Consider the following 26,381-nt stretch of genomic DNA (forward strand, 5'->3'; position numbering starts at 1 on the left):
TGTATCACATGACCGAGACAAGCATCAAAAGTGAGTCTTAGACGGTTGGAACAGAGGGAATCTGGTCATTTTTTAAAAATAAACATCATTCAGACTTAAATATAAATAAAATGGAAATAATGTAAGTTATTTATTCTTTCTCTTCAGACCAGTACCAAATGGCCCACGGACTGGTACCAGTCCACGGCCCGGGGGTTGGAGACCACTGCTGTAAATGAAGAATCTAATTTTACATTTTTATTTTAATGAGAAAAGGGCTGGCAGAGACGTACTCCCACATGCACCCTAACCGGGAACCACCCAGTAAGTCCACTAGGAGGCGAAAATCACCCTATCTGGGACCATTGCTCTGTTGCAACCACAGCCATTTTTTTAGTGTTCGAGGCATAAGATATGGAGACATCCTCAGTGCCCTTGTCCAATTTGCTGTAATTAAGCCATGGCTGCAGAAAAGGAGGAGAAGAAAGAGGAAGAGAGACAGAGAGAGAGAGACGCGAGACGGGGAGGTTTGTAGAAACAGATGGGAGCTTCTCCTGTGTGCCCTGACCAAGAATCGAACCTGGGACATCCCAAGCCAGGCCAACGCTCCACCACTGAGCCCTCTGTTCTGGACACAGTATTTTATTTTTATTTTTTTATTTTCTCTTATTTTTAGACTTGAATTTCTTTTTAGTGCATTGATTGAAACAAAGCCATACAGATACTCACAGTGATAACAGAACTTTTTTATCCTGCTTTAACTTTAAGAATCGGACCCTTGCAATTGCACGGACTTGCTGCCCCCACAGGGCCAGGCCACCTATTGTTTCTCTCATCTCACTAAGGGAAGAGAGAACTTGTTCCATCTCAACAAGTCTTTCTGTGTCTCCAGCTCCTTTTACCTGTCCTTCTCCTGAAGTGGCTTTATCTGCAAAACACAGAATAAGTTATGCATACATTCCCACTTCAGAGGTATTGTATTGAGCTTACTTTAGTATTTGTTTAATCACAACTACCCAAGTAACATCTTTAGCATAACTGTAGGCATTGTATGGTATTACTGATTGCTGCCATGAACTAGAAAAATAGAGGGAGGATTCATTTCTTGAAAAAGAGGCCTAGAAAGAAGATCCTAGATAATTTGGATACAGATACTACATTAAAAAGGTTAAATAAGTATGCAAGATCATTTTAGCATCTCAGTGTGACCTGGAAACTTGGTAAAGAAAACAATTATCTTGGCCTGGCCGGTTGGCTCAGCGGTAGAGCGTCAGCCTGGCGTGCGGGGGACCCGGGTTTGATTCCCGGCCAGGGCACATAGAGGAGGTGCCCATTTGCTTCTCCACCCCCACCCCCTCCTTCCTCTCTGTCTCTCTCTTCCCCTCCCGCAGCCAAGGCTCCATTGGAGTAAGGATGGCCCCCGGTGCTGGGGATGGCTCCTTGGCCTCTGCCCCAGGCGCTAGAGTGGCTCTGGTCGCGGCAGAGCGGCGCCCCGGAGGGGCGGAGCATCGCCCCCTGGTGGGCAGAGCGTCGCCCCTGGTGGGCGGCTGGGTGGATCCGGGTGGGGCGCATGTGGGAGTCTGCCTGACTGTCTCTCCCCGTTTCCAGCTTCAGAAAAATACAAAAAAACAGCAACAAAAAAACAAAAACAAAAAAGAAAACAATTATCTTAGGTATCCATTTAGTGAAAGAAGTTGCAAATTGGTTTGCTACAAACTGGGGTTTAACTATAAATTAACCATAAAGATAGCAATAACCATATTAAAAATAAATGGGCTAAACATACCATATAAGAAACCTTGTAAAATACATTAAAAAGCAAAATTCACCAAATACTGTTTACAAGAAATGCACTGTTTTTTAAAAACACAAAAAGTTTGAACCCTTTTTTTAAAAGTAGTAATCACAAATTATATTAAAATGAAAGAAAGTGTATTAACTCTGGGCAAACTGGGCTTCAGGATAACTGTCACTGCCAGGGTTTAAAAAAGGATCTTTCGTTATGATAATGAAGGCAACCAAGAAGACATGCTAATCTGAAACGTGAATGTTCATAATAACAGGTCCAAGTGCATGGAGGAGACACCGAACTAAAGTGGGGAAAGGACAACAATGGACACACTAGAATTATAGTCGGAGATTTTACTATTCCTCACTTGTAATTGATAGAAAACGTAGACAAAAACACAGTAAAACAAAAACCCAGTAAGGGCACAGAATATTTGAACAACACCATCATCGACTAGACCAAATTGAAATTTATACAACTTTCTACACAACAGAAGTTCTATAAATATATATATATTCTACATGTATGCATTTGTATACACTCATACATATATATACATTTATATGCATGTATGTATAAATGTTTTTAAATGGACAAGAAATATACAACAAAATTGATAAAATGATGATTCAACAAGTCAATAAATTTATCAAATTTATTTTATCAATAAATTTATAAGATTTTAAATCATATGTTTTATGACTATACTAAAAGTTATAATGTCAATAACAATGATATTTAGGAAATTCACAAGTGATTTTTATATTGCACAACACATTTGGACATCATCAAGTATAACAATATGTCTCATCAATTTAGAATATCATCAAACATTTAAAAATTATTAAAAATAACCAAATAGAAATTTTGTATTTAACAAGTGTAACTGAAAATATTTTCTAAAAATTAAAGCTCAACAGATTTCATTTGGTGGAAGAGATGGTTTGTAAACATGACAAAAGAAAAACTGAGATTATTAGTAAGTCTAAGGAACCAAAAGAAAACAGAAGAATCAGGAAAAATAATTTTTCAAAGAAATGTGAGACACTATTAACATACTAACAGATACTACCACATACAATAATGGACAGTATAGACAGAAATGGATAGAAAGTATAGTTGAAGAAATACCATATTTCCCCATGTATAACATGCTCCCATGCATAAGAAGCACCTTAATTTTAGGGCTTGAAATCTAAAAAAAAATGTATTATGTAAAGTGATTGAACATAAGTTTTATTCATCATTAAATTCATACAACTCCTCATCTGCATGAAAAAGCAGGAAATGCAATTAAAAAATCTACAACCACTGTATAAGACACACAATTTTTAGACTCCACATTTTTCAAAAAACGGGTGCTTTTTATACATGGGAACTAAGGCAGTGGCTGAAATGTTCCCAAATGTGAGGAGAAACTCTAACATATATGTACACATACATCTAGCTCATCGAATGTCAAGTTGGGCAAATGAAGGAGGTCCACAACTGAAGACATCATAACTGAATTGTCAAAACCAAAGACAGAAAGAGAATCTTGAAAGCAGCAGGAGGAAAACAACTCATCATTTAAAGAAATCCAATAAGATCTAGAGCTGACTTCTCATCAGAAACCATGGAGAGCAGCAGGCATATTCAGAGTGCTTGGAGAGAGAGATTTAGAATAGGTGTTTCATCTGAAATTGCTCTTGGAAATGGGATACGATGAGGGTTATGAGCTTTGGGTAGAAAAAACTGGGCCATCTTTAATATCAAGGCCATAGTGTCAGTGGAGGTAACAAATGTGACAGGGATGCATTTCACCTTAATATATTCTTGCCCGAGAATGATCTTAATCATGGAACCTCCATGATTAAGGTCATTCTCGGGCATTTTGTAACCATTTCTTTGGAACACTGTTTTCTTTCTTTTTCTTTTTCTTTTTCTTTTTTTTTTTGTATTTTTCTGAAGTTGGAAACTGGGAGGCAGTCAGACAAACTCCTGCATGTGCCCGACCAGGATCCACCTGGCATGCCCACCAGGGGGCAATGCTCTGCCCATCTGGGGCGTTGCTCTGTCACAACCAGAGCCATTCTAGCGTCTGAGGCAGAGGCCATGGAGCCATCCTCAGCGCCCGGGCCAACTTTGCTCCAATAGAGCCTTGGCTGCAGAAGGGGAAGGGAGAGACAGAGAGGAAGGAGAGGGGGAGGGGTGGAGAAGCAGATGGGCGCTTCTCCTGTGTGCCCTGGCTGGGGATTGAACCCAGGACTCCTGTACGCCAGGCTGACGCTCTACCACTGAGCCAACCGGCCAGGGCCGGAACGGTGTTTTCTTGCTGTATACACTGCACTAGGTGTTCTGAATACATTCGCATGATAATTTTCATACCATGAATTTTATTTACCTGGTTCAACAGTAGTTGATTTTCCTTCTAGTTTCAGAAACACCTCATTCAAAGTTGTCATGGAAACACCATAATTCTCAATACCCAGGTCTGGACAGAGATCAAAATTCTCATAAAGTTCTAAAAAAAGCACACACACAGTAGCAAATCAAAATGAGAATAAATCACAGGTGAACTGAGCAAGCATAACCTCTGAAACATACTTCAAATCTATATATCACTTTTTATTTCATATTGTGGTATAGCCCATACATTAACTTCTTTTGATTAAATAATAATTTATATTTACATATATTTCTATTAGAATTTCATATCTGTCAACTGGATATGCCAGCCTTGGACGTCCCTGGCTAGAACTAGGAGCAGACCAGTGAGGGTCATTGTCTATGACTGGCCCTTAGCAACCTTCTTGGAACTCCAGGTGATCCAGAATTAGTGGCTGCCTCTTCTGGGCTCTGGTGCCATTGTAAATATCAGCTGCACTCCTAGGCTGGCTTTAATCTACTCTTGGACAGTGGGTGTGGCCTCTGTGTTCCTGAGGAGTGGTTTGCCCACCACCAGCCACCACCCCAGCCGCCACTGCCCCTACTCAGGTGTTTGGGCACGGGCATCACTGGGCATGTGGCCTGCCTTGCTGGCCACCGCCACTGTTGTGTGGGCTGCCTCGCCAGCCACTGCTGCCAGCTGGTGGGCAGGTGCATGTATCTGGCACAACCTTTGCCCCCACAAGTGCACAGTGCTGCAGCCAGGCCCACCCTCCTTTCGAGGGTTGCTCAGCAGCATGGAGGGGGGCATGTAGCCCAGACCTCAGCACTCAAAACCTGTGTCCCTGACATGTCCACTGCTTCTAAGTGACTATTTGCTCTGACTGGAGTATGTGAGCCTCCAGTGGGTGAGGTAATTGCTTTTTGCTGGTGTTGCTTCTCCCAGGAAAAATGGCCACTTTAGATTTGGGGAGTGACTCAGCAGCACAGGGTTTAGGTTGGATGGCTCCCAGAATGTCACTCCCTGTGCCTCTAAGATTACACTTTCCTCTTGCAACTCTAGTCCTCTCAGGGCTCACTGCTCCCGGAGCCCTGGTTAAGTGGCAGTGAACAAGGTTTTCTGCATGGTCCCTTTAAGACAGAGCCTGGGTCTGAGAGTTCTGTCTCCATCTCACAAACAGTAACCTGGCTCTTCTCTCATCCAAATACTGTCTATTCACCTCTTCTAGTCTTTGGGGTTATAGACTGGGGCTCCGGTCCTAGGGCTGAGGACCCAGAAGTCTCCAGACATGTACCCAGCTGTGAGAGTTCCTCCAGGCCGCTGCTCACTCCTGGGAGAGGAGCAGCCCTTTCCACATCTCAACCCTTTTTTCCAGTCTCAGTGTGGTTTCTTCAGTGATTCTTGGTTATAGATTCACCTCAGTTTAGTCTAAAGTTGGTTTTTCAAGATGATTGTTCCCAAGTTAAGTTGTAATCCACTTTTTTCTGAAAGGGGGGAGTTGGAACATCTGCCTTCTTCGGCACCATCTTCTGGACCAATTTTTTCTTTTTAAATGAAACTCTTTATTTTGATATAAGTTTAGATTCACATGCAGTTATAAAAATAATACACAGAGAGCTGCATACCCTATTCATTGTCCTTTAATTTTAATGTCTGAAAGAGCCACCATACAATATCACAAACAGGGTATTAACACTAATACAATCAAGATAAAAGCCTAGGCTAGTATCTCATTGGTTAGAGCACTGTCCCAATATACTAAGGTTGAGGGTTTGATTCCCTGTCAGGGCATATAGAAGAACCTACCATTAAAAGCATAGTGAAGTCGAACAACAAATCTATGTTTCTCTCTCTTCTCTTCCTCTCTGTCTGCAATTATTTTAAAAAAAAGGATCTAAAACATTGTCATTACCACCATGATCATCACAGTCATTAGGAGCCACACACTCTCCGGACCAAATCTCTTCCTGACAATGGCAACTCTTAATCTGTTCTCCATTTTTACAATTTTGTTATTTCAAGAATGTGATATAAATGGACTCATACAGTATGTAACCTTTCATGATTGGCTTTTATTACCGAGTCTGATTTCTGAGTATTCATTCAGGTAGTTGCATATAAAAATCAGTAGCCCCTTGCTTTTTACTGTTATGTGATGTTGCACATGACAGATGTATCCACTTAATTTAATCATTCACTCATTAAGAGCAACTGAGTAGTTTCAGATTTGTCTATTGTAAATAAAACTGCTATAAACATTTATGTACAGGTTTTCGTGTGAGCATGTTTTCATACCTTCAGGATAGAAGCACAGTGTGCAATTACTTGGTTGAATGGTAGCTGCAGGTTTTCTGTTTTCAAGAAACTGCCAACTGTTTTCCAGAGTCATGGTGCTCGTTCATATTCCCACCAGCCATGTATGAGTGATGAATTTTCTCTACCTCCTTACAGGAATTAATTCTGTTCTGGCTATCTGTCTATCACGCTGCCATACTACACAATCTTGACTATTATAATTGACATTATGTCATAGCTCACACCCCTGGTTCACCACGTAGACACCTGATAGAAGCTGCAGTTGTCTGTTTCTCCTCAGGGAACCAAAGAGTCCACAGAGGCCCTTAGCATCTCTGCCCAGGCTGATGGGTGGGGATCTCCTGCACAAAGTCACTCTGTGAGACTGAGAGAGGTGCCTGTTCTATCTAACGTGCATACGTCAACATAAACAGTCAAGGAAAATGAGAATTTATCAGTCAAAAATGTTCTAAACCAAGGAACAAGATAAGTGCCCAGAAACTGACCCTGATGTACTGAAGCTGTATTATTTATCTAATAAAGAATTCAAAAGAGCTCTTGAAAGTAAACTGTTTGGTACTGGTTTGGAAAACCCAGAGTTACATCAAAAGATTTGTCAACAGAACAAGTCTTATCCTGGGATTGTTTAACATAACAGTTAAGACAGAGGTTTTCAACCATTTATGTTCATGCACAGTAATGAATACTAGAATATTTGGCTGTATTCTTGAAGGAAATGAAGAACTAAAAGCTTTCTCAAATGCCCAGGCATAACACAACAATTAGAATATAATATTTTCCACTGTGGAAAATAATCTAGTTATTGTACATCATGTGTTAAACACCTGAGCACATTGTAATTTCTCAATGTTAGTTGTAATAATTATCACCAATATTATTATTATGAATAACATTTATGTATTTCATTCCGTAATTTTCATGTATGTTACCTGGGAATTTATTTGTCCTTTCCAAGGGCAATGTGTAGACAAGTTCTCCTTCACTTTCTCCTGATAATTTGGCACCAGGGATGTGCTGTATAACGAGGGATGTTATTTTTTCTTTAACACACCTTTCAGTCAACTGCAAACTGGTGTTTAAAAAAAAAGATAAATTTTATTTGACATCATTTACAATTGCATGAAAATATCAAATAAAATTTTGTCTCTATGAGACAAGAAAATATCAAATAAAATTTAATCCTAGAATAGGTCATCCAAACATGAAATAAGAGGACAGTAAATATCAGATTAAAGACCTGTAATGGGGAAAAGCAAAGAGTGAACTAACCAGAATTACTGGTCAGGTTATTCAGGGATGATGCTCAGAGAAGATCAATATTGACTTAGGTCATTAAGGCAAGAAGAACTGCAGACTACAGATATCAGGGACACAATACAACAAAGGCAGGACTATACAAGGTGGACAATGGTTTAAACTTTTCCAAGGCATATATAATTATTATATTAGGCAAGGACAAGAAGCTTTGAAATGCATGCACACAAACAGATTCAGGTATTCAATATAGTTATCCAATGAAAATTTGTTAAATTCTAGTATGTGACAGAAATTATCCTAAATGCTGAGGGTACAGTGGTAAGTAAAACAGCATTTTCATGCTTGAATTAAGATTAATTTTTAATGGGAGAGACATAAAGAATAGAAGCAAACAAATGGATAAGTAAAATACTTACCAACAGTGGTAAGTGCTATGAAGAAAACAAGGTTATAGATAGAAACTAATCATAGAAAAATGTGGGTTCCGAACAGTGGGATCACTAATTTTTTGCTTCCTTCCTAGTGCTAACTTTACAACTTTTACAAAGAACAAAGTATTATTGAGAAATCACTCTATACACGTCAAAAGACCAACGTGAAAAATAATCTATTTATCAAGATTTTAATGTATACAATAGATAGAATACAGTAATGACTTTGTAACTTGGTTTTGTCATTTGAAATGTGTTATTCACTTATCTGAACAGCTTAGTCATTAGTAAAGTGAAATAATGATTGCTAATATCTAGGGTTCTTTTAAGTGAATATTAGTGATATCTGCACTTAACAATCCCTTAAAATGGTAGTTATTTTATTTGATCAAATTCTTGACTAAATTAATCAGTTTATCATAAATATTTTGAACGTATAAGAAAAATGCCATTTTTAGAAGCCGTGAAATCCACTGAGAAAATAAAACAAAAAAAATACCATAATCTTTCTGCAAGATGATTCTTTCAATTCATGAAACTTCCTGGCCCCTTGCAAGAGCTTGAGCTGGGCACTGGAGAGCACTGTATGAACAATACAAGCTTATAGCTACGAAGAGGAGGTCAGCAAACCTCTTCTGTAGATAGCTAGATAGGAAATATATTATATTAGGCTTTGCAAGCCAATAGAGCTCTGTTGCAATATTCAACACTGCCACTATAACATTGGGAGCAGCCCATTGCCAATAGCTCAACAAATGAGAGTGGCTCTGCTCCAACTTTACAGAAATAGGAAGTGGGCTGGACTTGATTCACAAACCATAGTTCGCAGATTCTTATTCAGAAGAAGAAATAAAGCAATTACACAAATTATTGTCATGGAAAATCAGAAATTTGTTGGGATCCCTGACCCAGCATTCTTTATTTTGAGAACATGTTGTGTTACCATGCAATGTGCAGGTCACCCTCTCCTTTATTTTTCTGTAACTTTTACTTGAAACTAAGAATTATCAATCCTACTTTGTAAGTGAGAAAACTGAGTTTCGGCCATAAGATAGCATGTGGAAAGACAATAAATATTTTATTTTAAATAAAGGTTATTGAATTGAGTAATGGAGGTGATATTAAAGTCATGGTAGTGGGCCACACCTACAGTATTTGGTGGTGTAGTTTGGTACCTGGTAGATAAAATGAAATCATTGAAAGTTTTTGTTTGCTTTGTCTTGTTTTTGTCATATGGATTTTTTATTGATTTTTTATTCTTTTAGTTTTTAAAGTGTACCTACAATATAATTCATTATTTAAATGATGAGGTGATGTCTGCCTGAAATCTATATTTAGTTATTGATCAATGTCACTCTGTTAAATTTAATTTTGTAAAAAAATAAGGTATAGATTATTTAAATGAGAGCTACAAGCTGATCAATTAATGTACAAAATAAAAAATAATTTAAAATATGGATCTAGAGCCTGACCAGTTGGTGGTACAGTGACAGAGCATTGGACTGGGATGCAGAGGACCCAGGTTCAAAATCCTGAGGTCACTGGCTTGAATGCAGACTCATTCGGCTTGATCGTGGGCTCACCAGCTTGAGCATGTGGTTGCTGGCTTGAGCGTGGATCATAGACATGACACCACGGTTGCTGTCTTGAGTCCAAAGGTCACTGGCTTGAAGCCCAAGGTTGCTGGCTTGTGCCAAAGGTCACTGGCTTGAGTAAGGGGTCACTCTTTCTGCTGTAGCCCCCCAGTCAATGTATATATGAGAAAGCAATCAATGAAAAACTAAAGAGCTGTAACAAAAAGTTGATGCTTCTTATCTTTAACTTCTTGTCTGTCCATCCCTTTCTCTGACTCTCTCTCTCTATCTTTGTGGGAAATAAAATGGATCTAGGTAGAGAGCTTTGAAATTAAAACCATCCAGGTTCAATTCTTGACTCTACAATTATTAATTTCGGGGTCTATAGTTTCTTCTGTAGAGTAAAAGTAACAACAGTCTTTCTTCCTCATAAAGTAAAAGACTTAAATACAGTAATGTTAAGTAACTTTTCTCTATATTAATCCATAAATAACAGCTAGTATATGCTACTATTTAAAAATAGTGATAAATGTAAAGTGAAGAGAGTGGAAAGGACAAAAAGTACAAAAAAGAAGAGGAGAGAGCCTAAGAGAAAGAGAAGAAAATAGGAGCCTACTTGGGAGACTTTGTCAAACCCTGGGTGAGAGCTGATGAGGCTGTGAAATGCAATGTCAGGTAAGAAAGTTCCCTTCATACATACCTTTCTTACCAAGTACTGTGTTGTGGGTATATTTTCTATCACATTCATTTAAACCTTTTTGTTAAGTTATCTTACATTCTTGATCTCTAAATCTATCAATCAATAGCTCTCATATACTCATAGTAACTCCATATTTCTATATCTATGTAACTCTATCTTCCAGATATATCTTCATGTATGTATTTGTGTATATGTATATATAAACATCTGTCTATAATAACCACGCATTGCTATTATTAACAATGTAAGTGTGTTGTAATGTGTTCCTTCAGGCATCATGCTTTCCTCCAGCCCATTTCTCATTCTCTCTCCTCCTGAGTGGCTCTACCTTAAGTGATATCCAATCCCCCATTTCCTCTTTAGAAACAGAGATGACCCTGCACACTTCAGCTTCCCTTTGGAGAGAAACACTTTCCGATCTGAAAGGAAACAAGCAAAAAGAAAGTTTGTTAAGAAGTTGCCCAAGAAAAGACAAGTCATTGTCTACAAACACCCTCTTTCTCTCTCTCCATATCTGTCTCTCTTTTTATTTATATTATTTAAAGCTAATTCAGAAAGGTCTGTATTTTTTAACATAGGGCATCATAAATACTCATTGAAATAAACACATTTGAATCTTATTTATATACTTCAGGCTGTTATATTTTCTTCCAACCAGTCAGAGAGGTTACATAGATACATCCTCTAAGATACAGAATAATCACAATATACATTTTAATGGGTCACACATCAACATTGTTTGACTATTTCAAGCTGATTTACCTCAATTTTGAGTAAAAGGATTAATGCCTTTGAATATAGACTCTACCTTACTTTGAGATAAGTAAGTTTGTTGGCAGATCATGCCCCTGTGTAATCAAATGATACAAAATTCTAGGAGCTCCATGACAATAGTTGGGAGTTTGACTCTGGGGTCCAGTTCATATTGTCACCAGCTTTTCAAATGGTCAAATACAGCAAGATGACAGGGTTAGAAAATATAGCTGCTCAGCATATTATCCATATTTCTCAAATCTCATAATGTCTTCATCAGATACTTAAAGGAAACCATCAATTACCAGCCAGGATGTCAGCTTCATCCATGAACTGGGTACTGAAGAGGATCACACGGTTCCTTTTCCGCTCCTTCAGCAAGTTCCACACTCGATATCTTGAAAAGGGATCCAATCCAGCAGTTGGCTCATCCAGTAGGAAAACCTACAGAGGAGGGATGTATATGAATGAGTTTTCTAACAGGTATATAGTGCTTCCAGAACCATGTGGAAACCATATTATTGATATTTGTAAACACAAGGTGGTTAGGATTTTGTTCTTATATTTGTCTCATCATAAATATTTTATCACAGATGGCCTTTGTAAAAAAAAAAAAAAAACAACATTTGATTACTATAAAAATTTTATTTAAAAAACTTTGAATCCATCTCTAAATTTTGTGTGACTTACTGGAGGATCTCCTAAAAAGGCAATGCCCAAGGTGAGTTTTCTTTTCTGTCCGCCACTTAAGTTTTGAGCAAGGATGTCTTGAATGTTTTTTATTTCCAATTCCAGCAAAATTCTTTGTATCTAAGCAAATGACAACATTGGTGTCACAAACTAAGATTCCCTTTTTAAAAAAATAATTAATAAATACAAGACTGTAAAGTGTAATGGTTAAAAGCATAGACACCGAGTGAGATGAAATAGATTTGAACACCACTCCACAGTAACTAGCTGCATAGTCTTTGTCAAGTTACTTACTCTCTTGAACCTCAGTTTCTACATATATAAAATGGTAATAATAATAGTACCTAACTCATAGAGTTGTTGTGAGGAATAAATGAATTATTATATCATATTTAAACATGTAGGTAATTCTTGGCATATTTTAAATTATATATCAATGTTAGATATTATCTAAATTCAATTTTTTTGTCCAACTTTCATAGAATGTTTTCGCACAAAGATAATTTAATGAAAGCATAAATACTCTGCATAAATAGAGTGAATGATCTCATTCTGACCAATATATCAGTGCTAATATACTTCTGTACCTCTTGTTCCACTTCCTGTGGTGGAATCCCTTTTATCTTAGCAAAGAGCCTGAGATTTTCTCTCACAGTGAGGAAGTCAAATTGTACATTGACTTGTGGACAAACTCCAGTGAGCTTGCTGAGATTCTCTAGGTTAGTTGTTTCTGAAAGTTTATTATTATATACGGTGACAGAACCTACAACAAAGATGAAGTTAACGTCAGATTATGCTTAAGTTAAGATTGTTCTAAATGACAGTCATTATGTAGTTTTAAATTACATTATGATTTTATCTTCAGGTTTATAGAATTCAGGCATTATGTGCTTCCATTTAAGTTGTGTGGTGTGTGGGGGAAGAAAGGTCCCTTCGTATTTTCCCATTAAGATGTAGTCAATTTATCTACCTCTCACACTTAGGTGTGGCTCTATAATAGATGGAATTTTAAAAAATGCAATATCAGCAATATCACTCTCCAGGAGGCTGGGAAGTGTCTCCACCTTGGGGTTGGCCTCTGTCTGCTTCTGGGATCATGGACATAACAAAGTGAAGAGTCCTGACCCAGCCTCCTGGAGAGTGAAGGGTCATGTAGTAAGAAAGTGCTATGATCCTTACTGAAGCCTCATATATGTGAGTGAGGCTTTGCTAAACTGCCTAGCTGCAGCCTCTTAGGTTTAGACAGAAACACTGCCAAGCAACCCACAGAACCATAAGAAATAAACAAACATTTTTATTTTAAGCCATTGGTTATGGGGATGCTTGTTGTTCAGCCAAAGCTAACCGATACAAGTTGGAAAGTTGCAATGCCAAGTGGTACCTAAAGACCATGAAAATAATGATTATGAAATACTCAAATTCCATATACAGCAATATAATATTGTTTACCTTTATAAAATAATACTATAAATTAACTTCCATTTTCCCCTGGTAATCTGTGTTTGTGATTAATAATCAGACCTTAATCTTATCAGCTGATTTATTTGTCAACCTGACTTATGGGGAAAAAAACCCTCCTACCTTTGGTCGGAACAGAAAACCCACTAAGAATGTTGAATAGTGTTGATTTTCCAGCTCCACTGTGACCAAGTATTGCAGTGATTTGGCCTTCATATACATCAAATACCAGATCTAGGAAGAAAAAAGATTAGTAAAGAAGAAAAAGAGGTAGGAAGTAGAAAAGAAAAACCCCCACAAATTTATTGTGGAGCTAAAATTTGTCTTTTTATTTACTAGACTGGCTGTTTTCTAAAAATGAACATACTGGGTTGTTAAACTCAAAATAAAAAAATACCCACTTTATGAATTTATGTGTTGATCCTCTTTTGCGATATTTAAATTACTTGTTTTAAAGCCAGGAAACATGCCTTATACTGCTATGTTCATTGACATGGTCTGTCATACAGTAAGTGGATACTCATATTTATTGACTTAAAGGATGATTAATAGTTTCATAAATTGCTATGTGAACAAAAAGCCTTTGATATATGTAATATTTTTGGACAAAATAAAAATAGTAATACTTAAAATAGCTTTAAAATTGCAGGAGGAAAATTTAAGTTTGTAGAAAACAACATAGAATAGTCTTCAGATACCTCAATATTACAGTTATATCCTTCAAATACATATATAATTCTACACTTGATCTTAGCCAAAAGGCCGAGAAGCGATTAAATACATATATAATTCTAAAGCATACTCAATTTTTTTCTCATTTTTATGCTGTAGAAGTGATGTGTTGTAAATAAATTTTATGTGGCTAAAAATTAATTTCAAAACTGAAAGACCAACAGTAATTGCTCACCAAACCAAAAAGAAAAAACGAAAGTCAGAAGATTAATATCAATATAATAACTAAATTTTATTGTTTGTTTACCTTTCAAAGCTTCTATTGTATCAGGTTTTCCTTTATATTCTTTTGTAACATGTATGATTCTGAAAAAAAAGAAGTGACTTCAGGTTATGACAATTATGTTTACTTGGTAATTCTAGACTTGATTGATGTGATGGATGGATCTTCCCTTCAATGTATAGGAAGATGGTGGATTTAACTCCTGTGCAGTCGTGGTTGTGTCAGAGTATCAGCTAGAATAATTCAAAGTCTTCGCTTCACATTAGCTTCATTTGTGAAGTTTTATAATTTACCTATGCTTGGAACACATCACCAGATCTTATGATTTCAACAATTGAGGTACAACATGACATTAGTATGGAGAACTAGAATTATCTTTAAAACCCTAAAGCCAAGGAAGCCAGGCCAAGAATCAACATGAGCATCCCATACTAAAGGGTGTACTCTGAACTACTGACTCAGATTAGAGATATCTTTTGCTAACTTGAGTCAGAATCAGGGTAGAGTAACGGAGAGAGGCTAAGATAATTAATAGTGAGAGCATGGGTTTTGCAATAATATCTAATGAACTCATCCTATCTGTAACATCTAGTAGCTCTGTTACCTTAACCAGTGCACTTATTTCAGGTAAGCTTCAGGTTTTGCAACCTCAACATTTAGAGTGCTTTAGGGTTGTGTTGAAGGATGAGTAAATTATTTCATCTTGCATGCATAGAGCTTGGTTCCTGGTAAATATTTATAAACATAAGATGATATTGGTTTGATTATGATGACTATGGTAATAGGAATGGACTTAACATGCTGGGTGCTATTACAGATCTGGAATCCTAGGTATTTTATCCGGCATATATACACTACAGAAACTGAATCACATTTATGTTTTTTATTTTTCATCTCTTCATTAAACAATTCAGGTACCATTAATTATGAACTGTGTAGATTTTTTCATTTCTGTTTTAATCCCATTTTACCAGCATTCTGTAGTACTTAGAGTTGAGTGAGGTGATAAAGAGATAATTAAATGCACAGACACCTCAAATAAAGTCATTTTTCTAAGCTGAGCTATTGAAGCTTAATCAAGGCCTAGGTCATAGGACAAATATAAGTATGGAAGCTAAATATGAAACAAATTAAAATTAAAAAATGAATTGGTTATTGAAGCTTAGTAGGCTGGAATAATCTGAGACAGTTCACAGAGGACAGATATATGCTGGCCACAGATGGATGAACAATATTTGAATAGTCTGGGATGTTGCTGTTTCTTTTTATTTTTCATTTGGAAATAAAAGTTACCAACATGAACAAAGCACATTCTAAAAGGCATATCTTCCTCAGTTCCCTTGGTGAGTACCTCTAAGTCTTTTCTTCCTTCCTCTTTCCTTCTCTTTCATCCTCTTTGAAAAGGCAATAAATGGAAAAGAGAAGTTTTAAAAGATTGAGATAAAAACAGAAAGTATAATAAATGAGCTGAATAAATGAGTCCAGGCAAAGAAATGATGAGGTTGAGACTAAGTTTAGAGAAGACAAATAACAGATAAAAGAATGAGAATCATGACAGGGGTTTTGTAGAATTACATTTTTGGGTGAAAATCTCAGTTTTTATCTAATGTAACTGTCAACAATATAAGACAAAAAAGGGTAAAGAAATTTATTTTAAAATTTGAAGTAAAAGTGATGGACGTAGCATACCAACATGCATCTTCGTTACCTGATGGCTTCTTTCCCTTGGAATTCTGGAGATACTGGTTCAAAAGAGTCATTAGATGAAACATTGAAATCTATTTCATCTTCAAGGCCCACATGATCTACATTCTGTTGTCGTGACCAAAAGGAGGGCTTCAGGAAAAACAAGGGTGAATATTGACGTCCATCTTCATCTAATGGCCAAGAGACAAATGCTGGGTCAGTCACCATGGTAAGAGCGAGAATCACTCCAATGCAACATAGCAATGCAATCCTTTACCAATAAACCTGAACACATGGTTGACACAAGGAAATACATGCTTTGCTATTTAAAGCTTCATAAGGAAAAAAAAATCATTAAGATGTCTCTCTGTTATAATTGGTCCTTTAGGACGAACTGAAGCAGTGACTTTAAAAAAATTTGGAGGAACTCAAATAAATGTTAAGATCCATTTAATCTCAAGACAGCCATATATTGTAATGCAAATGTAAGATATGTCGGGCATGATGAATTTTATCTGGGAGTCCAAGTGTCATTATACTGGCAAAGGAGGATGAAATTGAGAAGTGACTATTGGGCATTTAAAACAAACATTCTAAGGGAATACAGAATAAAATTTGGCAAAAACAATTGACATATTTTAAGAAAGGGAGAAAATGGGACAACAGAAATATATAAATTTCCTTTATTTATATTTATTTCTTCATTTATTTCTTGATTTTAGAGACAAAGGTTGGGAGAGAGAGAGAAACATTAATTGTTGTTCCACTGATTTATGCATTTATTGGTTGATTCTTGTATGTGTCCTGACCCAGGATTGAATGCGCAAACTTGACATATCAGGACAACGCTTTAATTGACTGAGATATCCAGCCAGGGCTGATGTTAGATTTTAATCATATCACTACTCACTTGGCAAAATTTTTTCAAAATAAATCATCAATGCCAGATAGAGGAAAATATCAAAAGCCAACATAAAATGTGTTCCTAGTATTTGACTTGAGTAGTTCTTTGGATCAGGAAATGCATTAGAATTCATATCATAGTCCACACGTAAAAGCTGAAAATAAAAGAGTAGTTAATTAAAGAAAGTCAGGTTTACAATAAATTTTAAACAGGTTTAGCATAAACATAAAATACTGTATTTCCCCATATATAAGACGCACCTTAACTTTGGGGCCTGAAATTTGAAAAAAAAATTTATTACATAAATTTATTGACCTCAAGTTTTATTCATCATAAAATTCATACAGCTCCTCATCAGTGTCAAAACTCCCATTCATTAGTTTGTCTTCTTCTGTGTCTGATGATGAATCACTGTCTTCAACAATGAGTGCAAAAACAAGTACAAAAAAGGCAGCAAATGCAAGTAAAAACATCTACAACCACTGTATAAAACACACCCTTTTATTGGACCTCAAATGTTTCAAAAACAGGTGCGTCTTATACATGGGGGAATTTGGTAGTTACTCTTTGCTTCATACTGGAATACAAAGTAGAATAAGACTGCCTGCTTTACAATTCTCAAATCTATTGGAAAGATGTGCATGTGACCAACTATAATGCAATTTACTAACTGCAATGATTTAAAATATGTTCCAAATGAAATGGGAGCACTAAGAGGAAGTGGGGAAGTGTGTGAAAAGACGACATTGGAGCTCGGCCTTAGCTAAGTTCTTACCAAATGGAACACAGGAAAAAGGAATGGTCTCCTTGGAAATAGCTCCTGAGAGAAAAATCTATGCACCTGGAGAGATCACTAGTGCGTTTAAGAAGAATGAGAGGCAGAAGTGGGCTGGTTGATATTGTTTAAGCTAATGAGTACTTTATAATTAACACCCTTTTAATAATGGATATGTAATGATTGACATTGCCATTTCATAGGAGGAAAGGCAAAGTAAATTCAATGTGAGAATCAGATAAAGGGAACCGATATTTTATGAACAGAAATGTAATTTACTATTCAATGCATTTTTAAGGTGCTTCTAATTTTGAATTTTCTTTTCTCTTACTTTATGGTTTTTACAATCATGCATGCTGTTAAATTAGTAAATCAAACTATGAACAGGAAGGGTTGTTTAGTATTAGATTTGTAGCATCATGTTCATATTTAATTAGTAGCCAAAGAAAACATCGCAAATAATTACATGTTGGCCTTCCATCTTTCACCCACGCTTTGACTTGTTTTTCAGGGCTAAATACTTCCAAAGCTTTTAAAATCTCTCAATATTTCTACTAGGACTTTATACCTTATAATTCTGACCATAGAAATGACTACAGATAATTAAATTCCAGAGAAGAGAAAAACTTAGGGTTAATATATAGCAAAACAATAGTTCATTATTTTTTAATTAAAGTTTATTTTATTTTATAGTCTCACATTCTGACATTTGAATTACTCTTATTCCTTCATGCTTAGAACATTAGAATTGTTGTGTTTAAGGTAATTATTCTATCTAATCTCACCAGGATGTTGTTTGTAGACACTTATTTATAATTGCATAGCAAATATAACCAAAATTTAACATGCTGGTATTGTATTTTAATAAAGGAAACAATGTAATGTAAAAAAAATTCCAGAGAGGATAGTTCTGAAATGTCATTCATAAGCAGTTAGATGGTTTCTTACCTGGGCCATTCCAAGCGTGAAGGCAAAGGGGCTAAAGAAACCTAATATCCATTCCAGGGACACAGGAAGGTGCCTATACAATACCGTGAATCCTAGACTTCCCCAAAAGACAGTGAGAAGGAACACGACCAGGCCAGTGAGAAAAGATTTCTTTATCAGGACGCTCATTAGAAAAGCCAAAGCTATCTAAAATGAGAGAAGATGCAATTTGTTTATGTTTCTCCACAAGTTATTCCTAACATAATAAAATAAAAAAATTGAATGTATAAAATTAGTTATATTAGTCTATGTATAAAATACAAAATGATGATCTGAAATTTGCACCACAAATTGCATTATATAACATTCTAGTTCAAATACCAGTCTACAGAATTACTTTTTTTTTTTAGCTAGAGAGTGATATATATATATATACATATATATATATATATATGTGTATATATATATATATATATATATAGAGAGAGAGAGAGAGAGAGAGAGAGAGAGAGAGAGTGTTTCTCATATGTGCCTGACAGGGAGTTCCAGCTGAGTCAGGGACCCCTTACTGAATGAAGCCAGTGACCTTGGGTTTCAAGACATTGACCTTTGGGCTCAAGCCATCATCCATGGGGTCATGTCTATGATTCCATGCTCATTGGGCTGCCTGTGCTTAATCTGGTGAGCTTGCACTCAAACAGAACCCTTGGGGTTCTAAAATTGGGTCCACAAAAACCCAGGTTGATGCTCTATCCACTGTGCCACTGCCTGTTTAGGATCTACAGACTTTCTCATACAAACAGAGCAGGCAGAGAAGAAAAGGGATATACAGAATAATAATTTACTTGAAAACAAACATTTGATCCTTAGGGTAAGAGTGAAATAGAAATAATTTAATTCACCTACTCACCAAAGACAATCCATACAGGAGAAAGAGGGTGAAGACCACCACCAAACTAGTTCGAATTACAAACTGGAGAGTGAATACAACATGTGTCAAGAGAAGGGCAGCAATGAAGATGAAACCAGCATAGAGCAAACCCCAGGAGAGCCTAATGTGGAAACAAAATGTTATCTTAGCATTTCATGTTCAATGGGAAAGACCTGACTGTGGATTCTGATGTCACTAATTCAGTTATTTCAATCACACATCATTCATTCAGCTAATATTTATTGAGTGTTTAGCATATATAAATAATAGGGAAATATTTTAAAAATAATTTTTATGAAATTAAGAATATTCTCTTTCCTAAAAGTAATTACAGAAATACACACACATTATTATGAGTAAAGAAAAAAAAATAGGCTTCTAGTCTAACAGCCTTTGGCTGTACATTTTCTCTGCTGCAATCTTACTCTGTGACCTCAAAGGCACTCTGTAACCCCTCTAAGTCCTCTTATTGCTCTGGATGTTTGGAATAACACTACAAAGAAAATGCAGAGGTCCTGTCTTTGTAGGACCCTGTCCTAGCATGTCATAACCTCTCATTGAACCTACGATCATTTGTCTTTTGTGAGGGTAAAGACATTCATGAATTTCCTTGGATTAAAAATTTCTTTCTCCCTTCACGATTGCAAAAAAAAAATAAAATACCTAGGAATAAACATAACAAAGAATGTAAAAGACTTATACAATGAAAACTATAAACCATTGTTAAGGGAAATCGAAAAAGACATTATGAGATGGAAGAATATTCCTTGTTCTTGGTTAGGTAGAATAAATATAATTAAGATGGCCATATTACCCAAAGCTATATACAAATTTAATGCAATTCCCATCAAAATTCCAATGACATTTTTTAAAGAAATGGAGCAAAAAATTATCAGATTTATATGGAACTATAAAAAGCCCCGAATAGCCAAAGCAATCCTAAAGAAAAAGAACGAAGCTGGGGGCATTACAATACCTGACTTCAAACTCTATTATAGGGCCACGACAATCAAAACAGCATGGTATTGGCATAAAAATAGACACTCGGACCAATGGAACAGAATAGAAAGCCCAGAAATAAAATCACATATATATAGTCAAATAATTTTTGACAAAGGGGCCAACAACACACAATGGAGAAAAGAAAGCCTCTTCAACAAATGGTGCTGGGAAAACTGGAAAGCCACATGCAAAAGAATGAAGCTGGACTACAGTTTGTCCCCCTGTACTAAAATTAACTCAAAATGGATCAAAGATCTAAACATAAGACCTGAAACAATAAAGTACATAGAAGAAGACATAGGTACCAAACTCATGGACCTGGGCTTTAAAGAGCATTTTATGAATTTGACTCCACAGGCAAGAGAAGTGAAAGCAAAAATTAATGAATGGGACTACATCAGACTAAGAAGTTTTTGTTCAGCAAGAGAAATTGATATCAAGATAAACAGACAGCCAACTAATTGGGAAATGATATTTTTAAGCACCTGCTCAGATAAGGGCCTAATATCCAAAATATACAAAGAACTCATAAAACTCAACGACAAACAAACAAACAATCCAATAAAAAAATGGGAAGAGGATATGAACAGACACTTCTCCCAGGAAGAAATACAGATGGCCAACAGATATATGAAAAGATGCTCATCTTCTTTAGTTATTAGAGAAATGCAAATCAAAACTGCAATGAGATACCACCTCACACCTGTTAGATTAGCTATTATTAACAAGACAGGTAATAGCAAATGTTGGAGAGGTTGTGGAGAAAAAGGAACCCTCATCCACTGTTGGTGGGAATGTAAAGTAGTACAACCATTATGGAAGAAAGTATGGTGGTTCCTCAAAAAACTGAAAATAGAACTACCTTATGACCCAGCAATCCCTCTACTGGGTATATACCCCAAAAACTCAGAAACATTGACTTGTAAAGACACATGCAGCCCCATGTTCATTGCAGCATTGTTCACAGTGGCCAGGACATGGAAACAACCAAAAAGCCCATCAATTGATGACTGGATAAAGAAGATGTGGCACATATACACCATGGAATACTACTCAGCCATAAGAAATGATGACATCGGGTCATTTATAGCAAAATGGTGGGACCTTGACAACATTATACGGAGTGAAATAAGTAAATCAGAAAAAACCAGGAACTGTATTTTTCCATACATAGATGGGACATAAAAGTGAAACCAAGAGACATTGATAAGAGTGTGGTGGTTACGGGGGGGAGGGAGGAGAGGGAGAGGGAAGGGGGAGGGGGAGGGGCACAGAGAGAACTAGATAGAGGGTGACAGGTCAATCTGACTTTGGGTGATGGGTATGCAACATAATTGAACTTTAAGATAACCTGGACATGTTGTCTTTGAATATATGTATCTTGATTTACTGATGTCACCCCATTAAAAATAAATAAAAATAAATAAAAAATAAATAAAAAATAAAAAAAGTTTGACAAAATTATATTTTCAATTAAGTTTGGCAAAGTCCAGCTTAAACTCTTAGCACATTGTGAGGAAAATACCAAAAGTTTCCATGCTTATTATGGCCAGAGGAAGGTTATGCCTGGTGTGAGAAGTTAAGTCCCCCCCCCCAAAAAAAAAAAACTATATGGAATAATAACTTTAAGAAAAATAAAATCATATTGTAATCACCCTAAAAAAAAAAAATTTCTTTCTTCTTGTAATTCTGCCACTTTTCTCTTTTTCCAATAGCTTTTCCCTAATTCTCTATGTGTGTCCATAACAAAGTCTACATACTTGTCTATGACTATATTCATTTTCTGTTAAACTAGTATAAGTTTACTTTCCTTTATTAAATTCATTTACCTTGTTTTCTAATATTATTTGAAGAATGTGATGAAATAATATAAAAAACAAAACAAACAGCAGTTGAACCAACTGAATCATGGTGACACACATATCCATGACTCTGTACTAGAGAATGTTTTACACACTTAAGGAATATTAAATCACTTTATTCTTGCAATAGCTCAATGCAGAAATACCATTATGTTCCCCATTTTACAGACAAAGCACCTATTGAACATGGATGTTAAGCAACTACATTTCAAGTTCAGGCATTCTGGCTCTAGAGTCTTTAGATTTCCCTGTTTTGCTGTACTTCCCTTTACTGACTATTAATTCTGAAAAGAGGTCGATATTGAGTTATAGCATTTTCTTTGAGACTCCTAATTTGTTTCCACATGCATATTTCACCTGGCTTCCTAGCCTCTCTGTTATTTTACTTTCTTCTCACTATAAACAGTACTTCTAGGCCTTTTCAGTTCATTCCTCACCAGTTCTCACACTGAACATGTCCATACCTGAACCACATGACCTCTGACATTTTAAGTCAAATTAACCCGACCTGTATTTACCAACCTGTTCTGCCAATTTGCTCCTTCAAGTATACCCACCATCTCTGGTCTCCAAAAGAGCCTCAGATCCTTGGCGTCATTTTCCCCTTTCAGTCTCCTCCTGCCTTAAATTCCCCTTCCAGCCCAGACACCGAAGTCTGTCATTCCTACCACAGTCTTCTCTGTGGATTCAGTGGCCATCCCCATTAGCCCTGCTCTAAAATCACCCAGAAAACCCAAACCTGTGTTCTTGCTTCAGTCAGAGATGTCTAATAACCCCCAGCCATAGACTGGCAGGCATGACTCTAAGGACAACCTATTGCATTCATAGAAAGAGGTAGACAATCATTAGGTGTGAAACAGGATGCTTTGAAGAAGTCCGCTTTCCCTGAGTCCCTACATGATCTTACTGTGCTACACTTTACTTACCAGAATGCTGAATTCCGAAGACCCATCATTTTCATCAAGTGCTTCATCCTCTTCCTCTCTCTTGTAACATTGAGAGAGGAGTAGTACATGAATGAGGAAAAGGAGATAATGAGGAAGAAAATGAATAAATCAGTGTATACTCCATGTTGACTAACAAAGGGATGGATCTTCATAGTTTTTCCGGTAACTGCCATCAATTCTTCCATCACTGAGTGGTCTGTTGTGATCTGAAGAAAGACAGTGATACCCATATTTGAATATTCATGAGTGATCTCTTTGCCTAGGAACACCTCAGGGCCTGTGTGGACCTGATCTGGCCCAGTTTTCACTTCTGTGATCTGCCACTGGTCCCGGGGAGACTTGGTTACAGGCTTGCTGAGCTGCACACACTTCCCAAAATTTTCTGTGCGTCTTATTACCTCTTTGCTAATGGTCACTTGAAATGTCTATATGACATTATATTCTCAGCAAAACGCCTTGCCTCATGCTTTAGTTTTAAGTGTTATTCCAATTGGGAGTTCTTCCACGGCATTCAAAACCGAGAAGCTTTGGCTTATTTACCTCTAAGGACTTTATTATTCCTCCATGATATGTCTCCTCTTCTCAAAATTTTATAGTATGCCTGGCTTCCTGACAAGGTTTTATCTTCAATGAGACAATTTTCCTCCTATTTATATATAAAGTCCTCATGGCACATAGCAACTTAAGAAAACTTTGTTGTAAATAAACGGGTGAGTAAATGAAAGAACAAGGCTTTATTTTCTTGTATGGAACTTTTGATGCCTCTAATACCGTTACTAGTTTTTATTGGAAATTCTGTACTCACTTCTATAATCGCAGCATTAATGGCAGCTTGAAAAGACACAAAACCTTCCGTCCAGAAATTTGTTACCTTGCAGTAAAAAAATTCATAATCGTCGTATACTCTTTCATAACAATGGTCTTTAAAGGGAAAAAAAACATAAGTATTATTATGGATTAGTTCAGTTCTAACTATAGGAAACAGAAGACTTACAATGGCCCAAATACAACTGTTCTTATTTTGACTGAGAGTCTGAGAAAACATAAATTATAGTAATGATTCCCAAAGAGGAGAGGTCAGAGCACTCCTGTAATATGATAATCAACTTATAACATTCACATTAAGTTTTCTCACATTTATTTCTCTGCTTCTTAACCAATCAATAATTCTGATGAGCTCTTACTTTCAGAATCTATATTGTGAAAACAGTACCATTTTATTTCTTTCAAAAGTTAGCTGGGTTTATTATGGATTGAGAAATACTACTAAAGGTTTTGCCTAACATTGGCTATAATGCCAGCCTAATGAGCAAATATATGTTTGGATGAGATGATGACCACCATGTTTAATTTGTTTCAAATATGCTTATAAAAAAAAGAAAACCTACAGGTCATTGAGTATTAAACTACATTAAAGAGATATCATTTAATATGACTAATAAAAATTATATTAAGGAAGTAAATGTATGTCTCATTAACTTTTAAATATTAAGAAAATCATTTTGAATTCACTTACATATGCAAATGATGTGACAGTATAATAAACACATATAATCATATGATCAAATTATACATAATTGCACCATTATAAACACTGCTAGAACCCTGTCCATATACTGCCTATGATTTTATGCTTTCCTAGTTTCAAACCCCTACCCAGCTACTTTCTTGAACTTTGTGTTTATATAGAGATGCCTTTAGACTTTTACTATGTGTACCTAAACTACATATATAACTTTAACATTTTTCAGTTTTATTTAAATCTGATAATTCATTATATTCACTATGCCTCCCTTTGCTTCTATTGTTTTATAGTATGGTTTTGAAAATTATATAAATGGCTTGTTTTTCTTCTTATGATTTTATAGAATCTTATTACAGGAATGTAATTCATTCTACTTATCTATACTGAAATTAGGTTAGATCTCCTTTTTCCTTTAACTATTGCCAAAAAGCAAGAACAACAAAAATTTGCTGCTATGAAAATCCTTATCTATGTCTTCTTGTGAATATGGGTGTATCAGTTAGTCTACCATATGTTACAGTAGCAAACAAGCCCCAAATCTTCAATGGCTTATCACGGACAAGGTCTATTTCTCACTCAGGCTACAAATTCAGCATAGATCTTAGGAGAAAGGGCTGGGGAGTCCTCTATTCCACATCAAACTAAGGGTCCTAAGATGATGATGTTTCCTCCCACTAGTAGTTGGCACTACCACTTAGGCGTGACTATCTAGCTTGCAGAAGCAGGTGAGGAAATGTTCTAGAGAATTTTCATGTGCTTTTCAATGTCTTGAGTCCAGGCATCTGGTTATAGTTACATAACATAATTATTCCCTGCCCTCGGGAAGGAGAACAAAACAGGTTGCACGTCTTGAGCACAAGCGAGACCCTGTCATTAGTAGGATTCCTGTGACACTGGGTCATGGGTTAGCCATTTCTTCAAATTGAAAATTAGATTTCACAATTTTGGTGGAATTTAAATCATTTTATGATGTTGGCTTCTCTTTGCTACATATCCTGGTCAACACCCTGCATTGTTCTATTTACTGTCCGATAAACGTGACACCACATGTGGTTTCAAAATGTGTTTCCCTGATTGCTAAGGCCGGGAAGCGTCTCTCCATGTGCTCCTTCCTGCTGGTTGTTTCTCCTCTGATAAAATTCTTACTATATATTTTCATGACTCTCCTCCTTCTACATTTTTACTTATTTAATCAAAGGAAATCTTTACATATTTCAGAGATTTACTTTTTGTTGGTTTTATTTGTTGTTAACACCTCATCCCAAGACTTACCTTTACTTCTCACTAACTCTATGGTATCTCATGATAAAAAGAATTCTTTCATTTGAGTCCAGTTGAATTTATCAATCTCTTCTTTTATAGATCACTTTTATTTTATTCTGTTTAAGAAATTATTTTCTATCCCATAGTTACAAATATATTGCACTACATTGACCTCTAAGAAGCTTGTTTATGTCATTTAATTCTTTACCTGAATTGGTTGTTCATGTGAGATCATTTCATTTTGTTCTTTATAGAAGGAGACCTTTTCTAGCATTGCTCTGCCATGTCT

General features: G+C 36.2%; 1 protein-coding gene and 2 pseudogenes across 1 annotated transcript in view; all 3 read right to left on the reverse strand.

Annotated features, from left to right (window-relative positions):
- The window catches only part of LOC136406692 (ABC-type organic anion transporter ABCA8-like), a 328,883-nt pseudogene that overhangs the window by 289,175 nt on the left and 13,327 nt on the right, over positions 1-26,381 (reverse strand).
- Positions 1-26,381, reverse strand: part of LOC136406691 (ABC-type organic anion transporter ABCA8-like) — an 89,410-nt gene that overhangs the window by 49,712 nt on the left and 13,317 nt on the right. The window contains exons 5-19 of the mRNA XM_066386731.1: positions 24,110-24,225; positions 23,284-23,510; positions 19,473-19,614; positions 18,584-18,769; positions 16,867-17,014; positions 15,979-16,147; positions 14,295-14,353; positions 13,439-13,549; positions 12,445-12,620; positions 11,858-11,977; positions 11,473-11,611; positions 10,743-10,833; positions 7,382-7,521; positions 4,152-4,271; positions 709-907 (exon numbers count right to left, since the gene is read on the reverse strand). Coding sequence (XP_066242828.1) covers positions 709-907; positions 4,152-4,271; positions 7,382-7,521; positions 10,743-10,833; positions 11,473-11,611; positions 11,858-11,977; positions 12,445-12,620; positions 13,439-13,549; positions 14,295-14,353; positions 15,979-16,147; positions 16,867-17,014; positions 18,584-18,769; positions 19,473-19,614; positions 23,284-23,510; positions 24,110-24,225 — 2,143 coding nt within the window. The remainder of the gene's footprint in view (positions 1-708; positions 908-4,151; positions 4,272-7,381; positions 7,522-10,742; positions 10,834-11,472; positions 11,612-11,857; positions 11,978-12,444; positions 12,621-13,438; positions 13,550-14,294; positions 14,354-15,978; positions 16,148-16,866; positions 17,015-18,583; positions 18,770-19,472; positions 19,615-23,283; positions 23,511-24,109; positions 24,226-26,381) is intronic.
- Positions 13,934-14,089, reverse strand: LOC136407216 (U2 spliceosomal RNA; annotated as a pseudogene).

This window comes from Saccopteryx leptura, chromosome 5, assembly GCF_036850995.1.
Source record: "Saccopteryx leptura isolate mSacLep1 chromosome 5, mSacLep1_pri_phased_curated, whole genome shotgun sequence".
Lineage (NCBI taxonomy): Eukaryota > Metazoa > Chordata > Mammalia > Chiroptera > Emballonuridae > Saccopteryx > Saccopteryx leptura.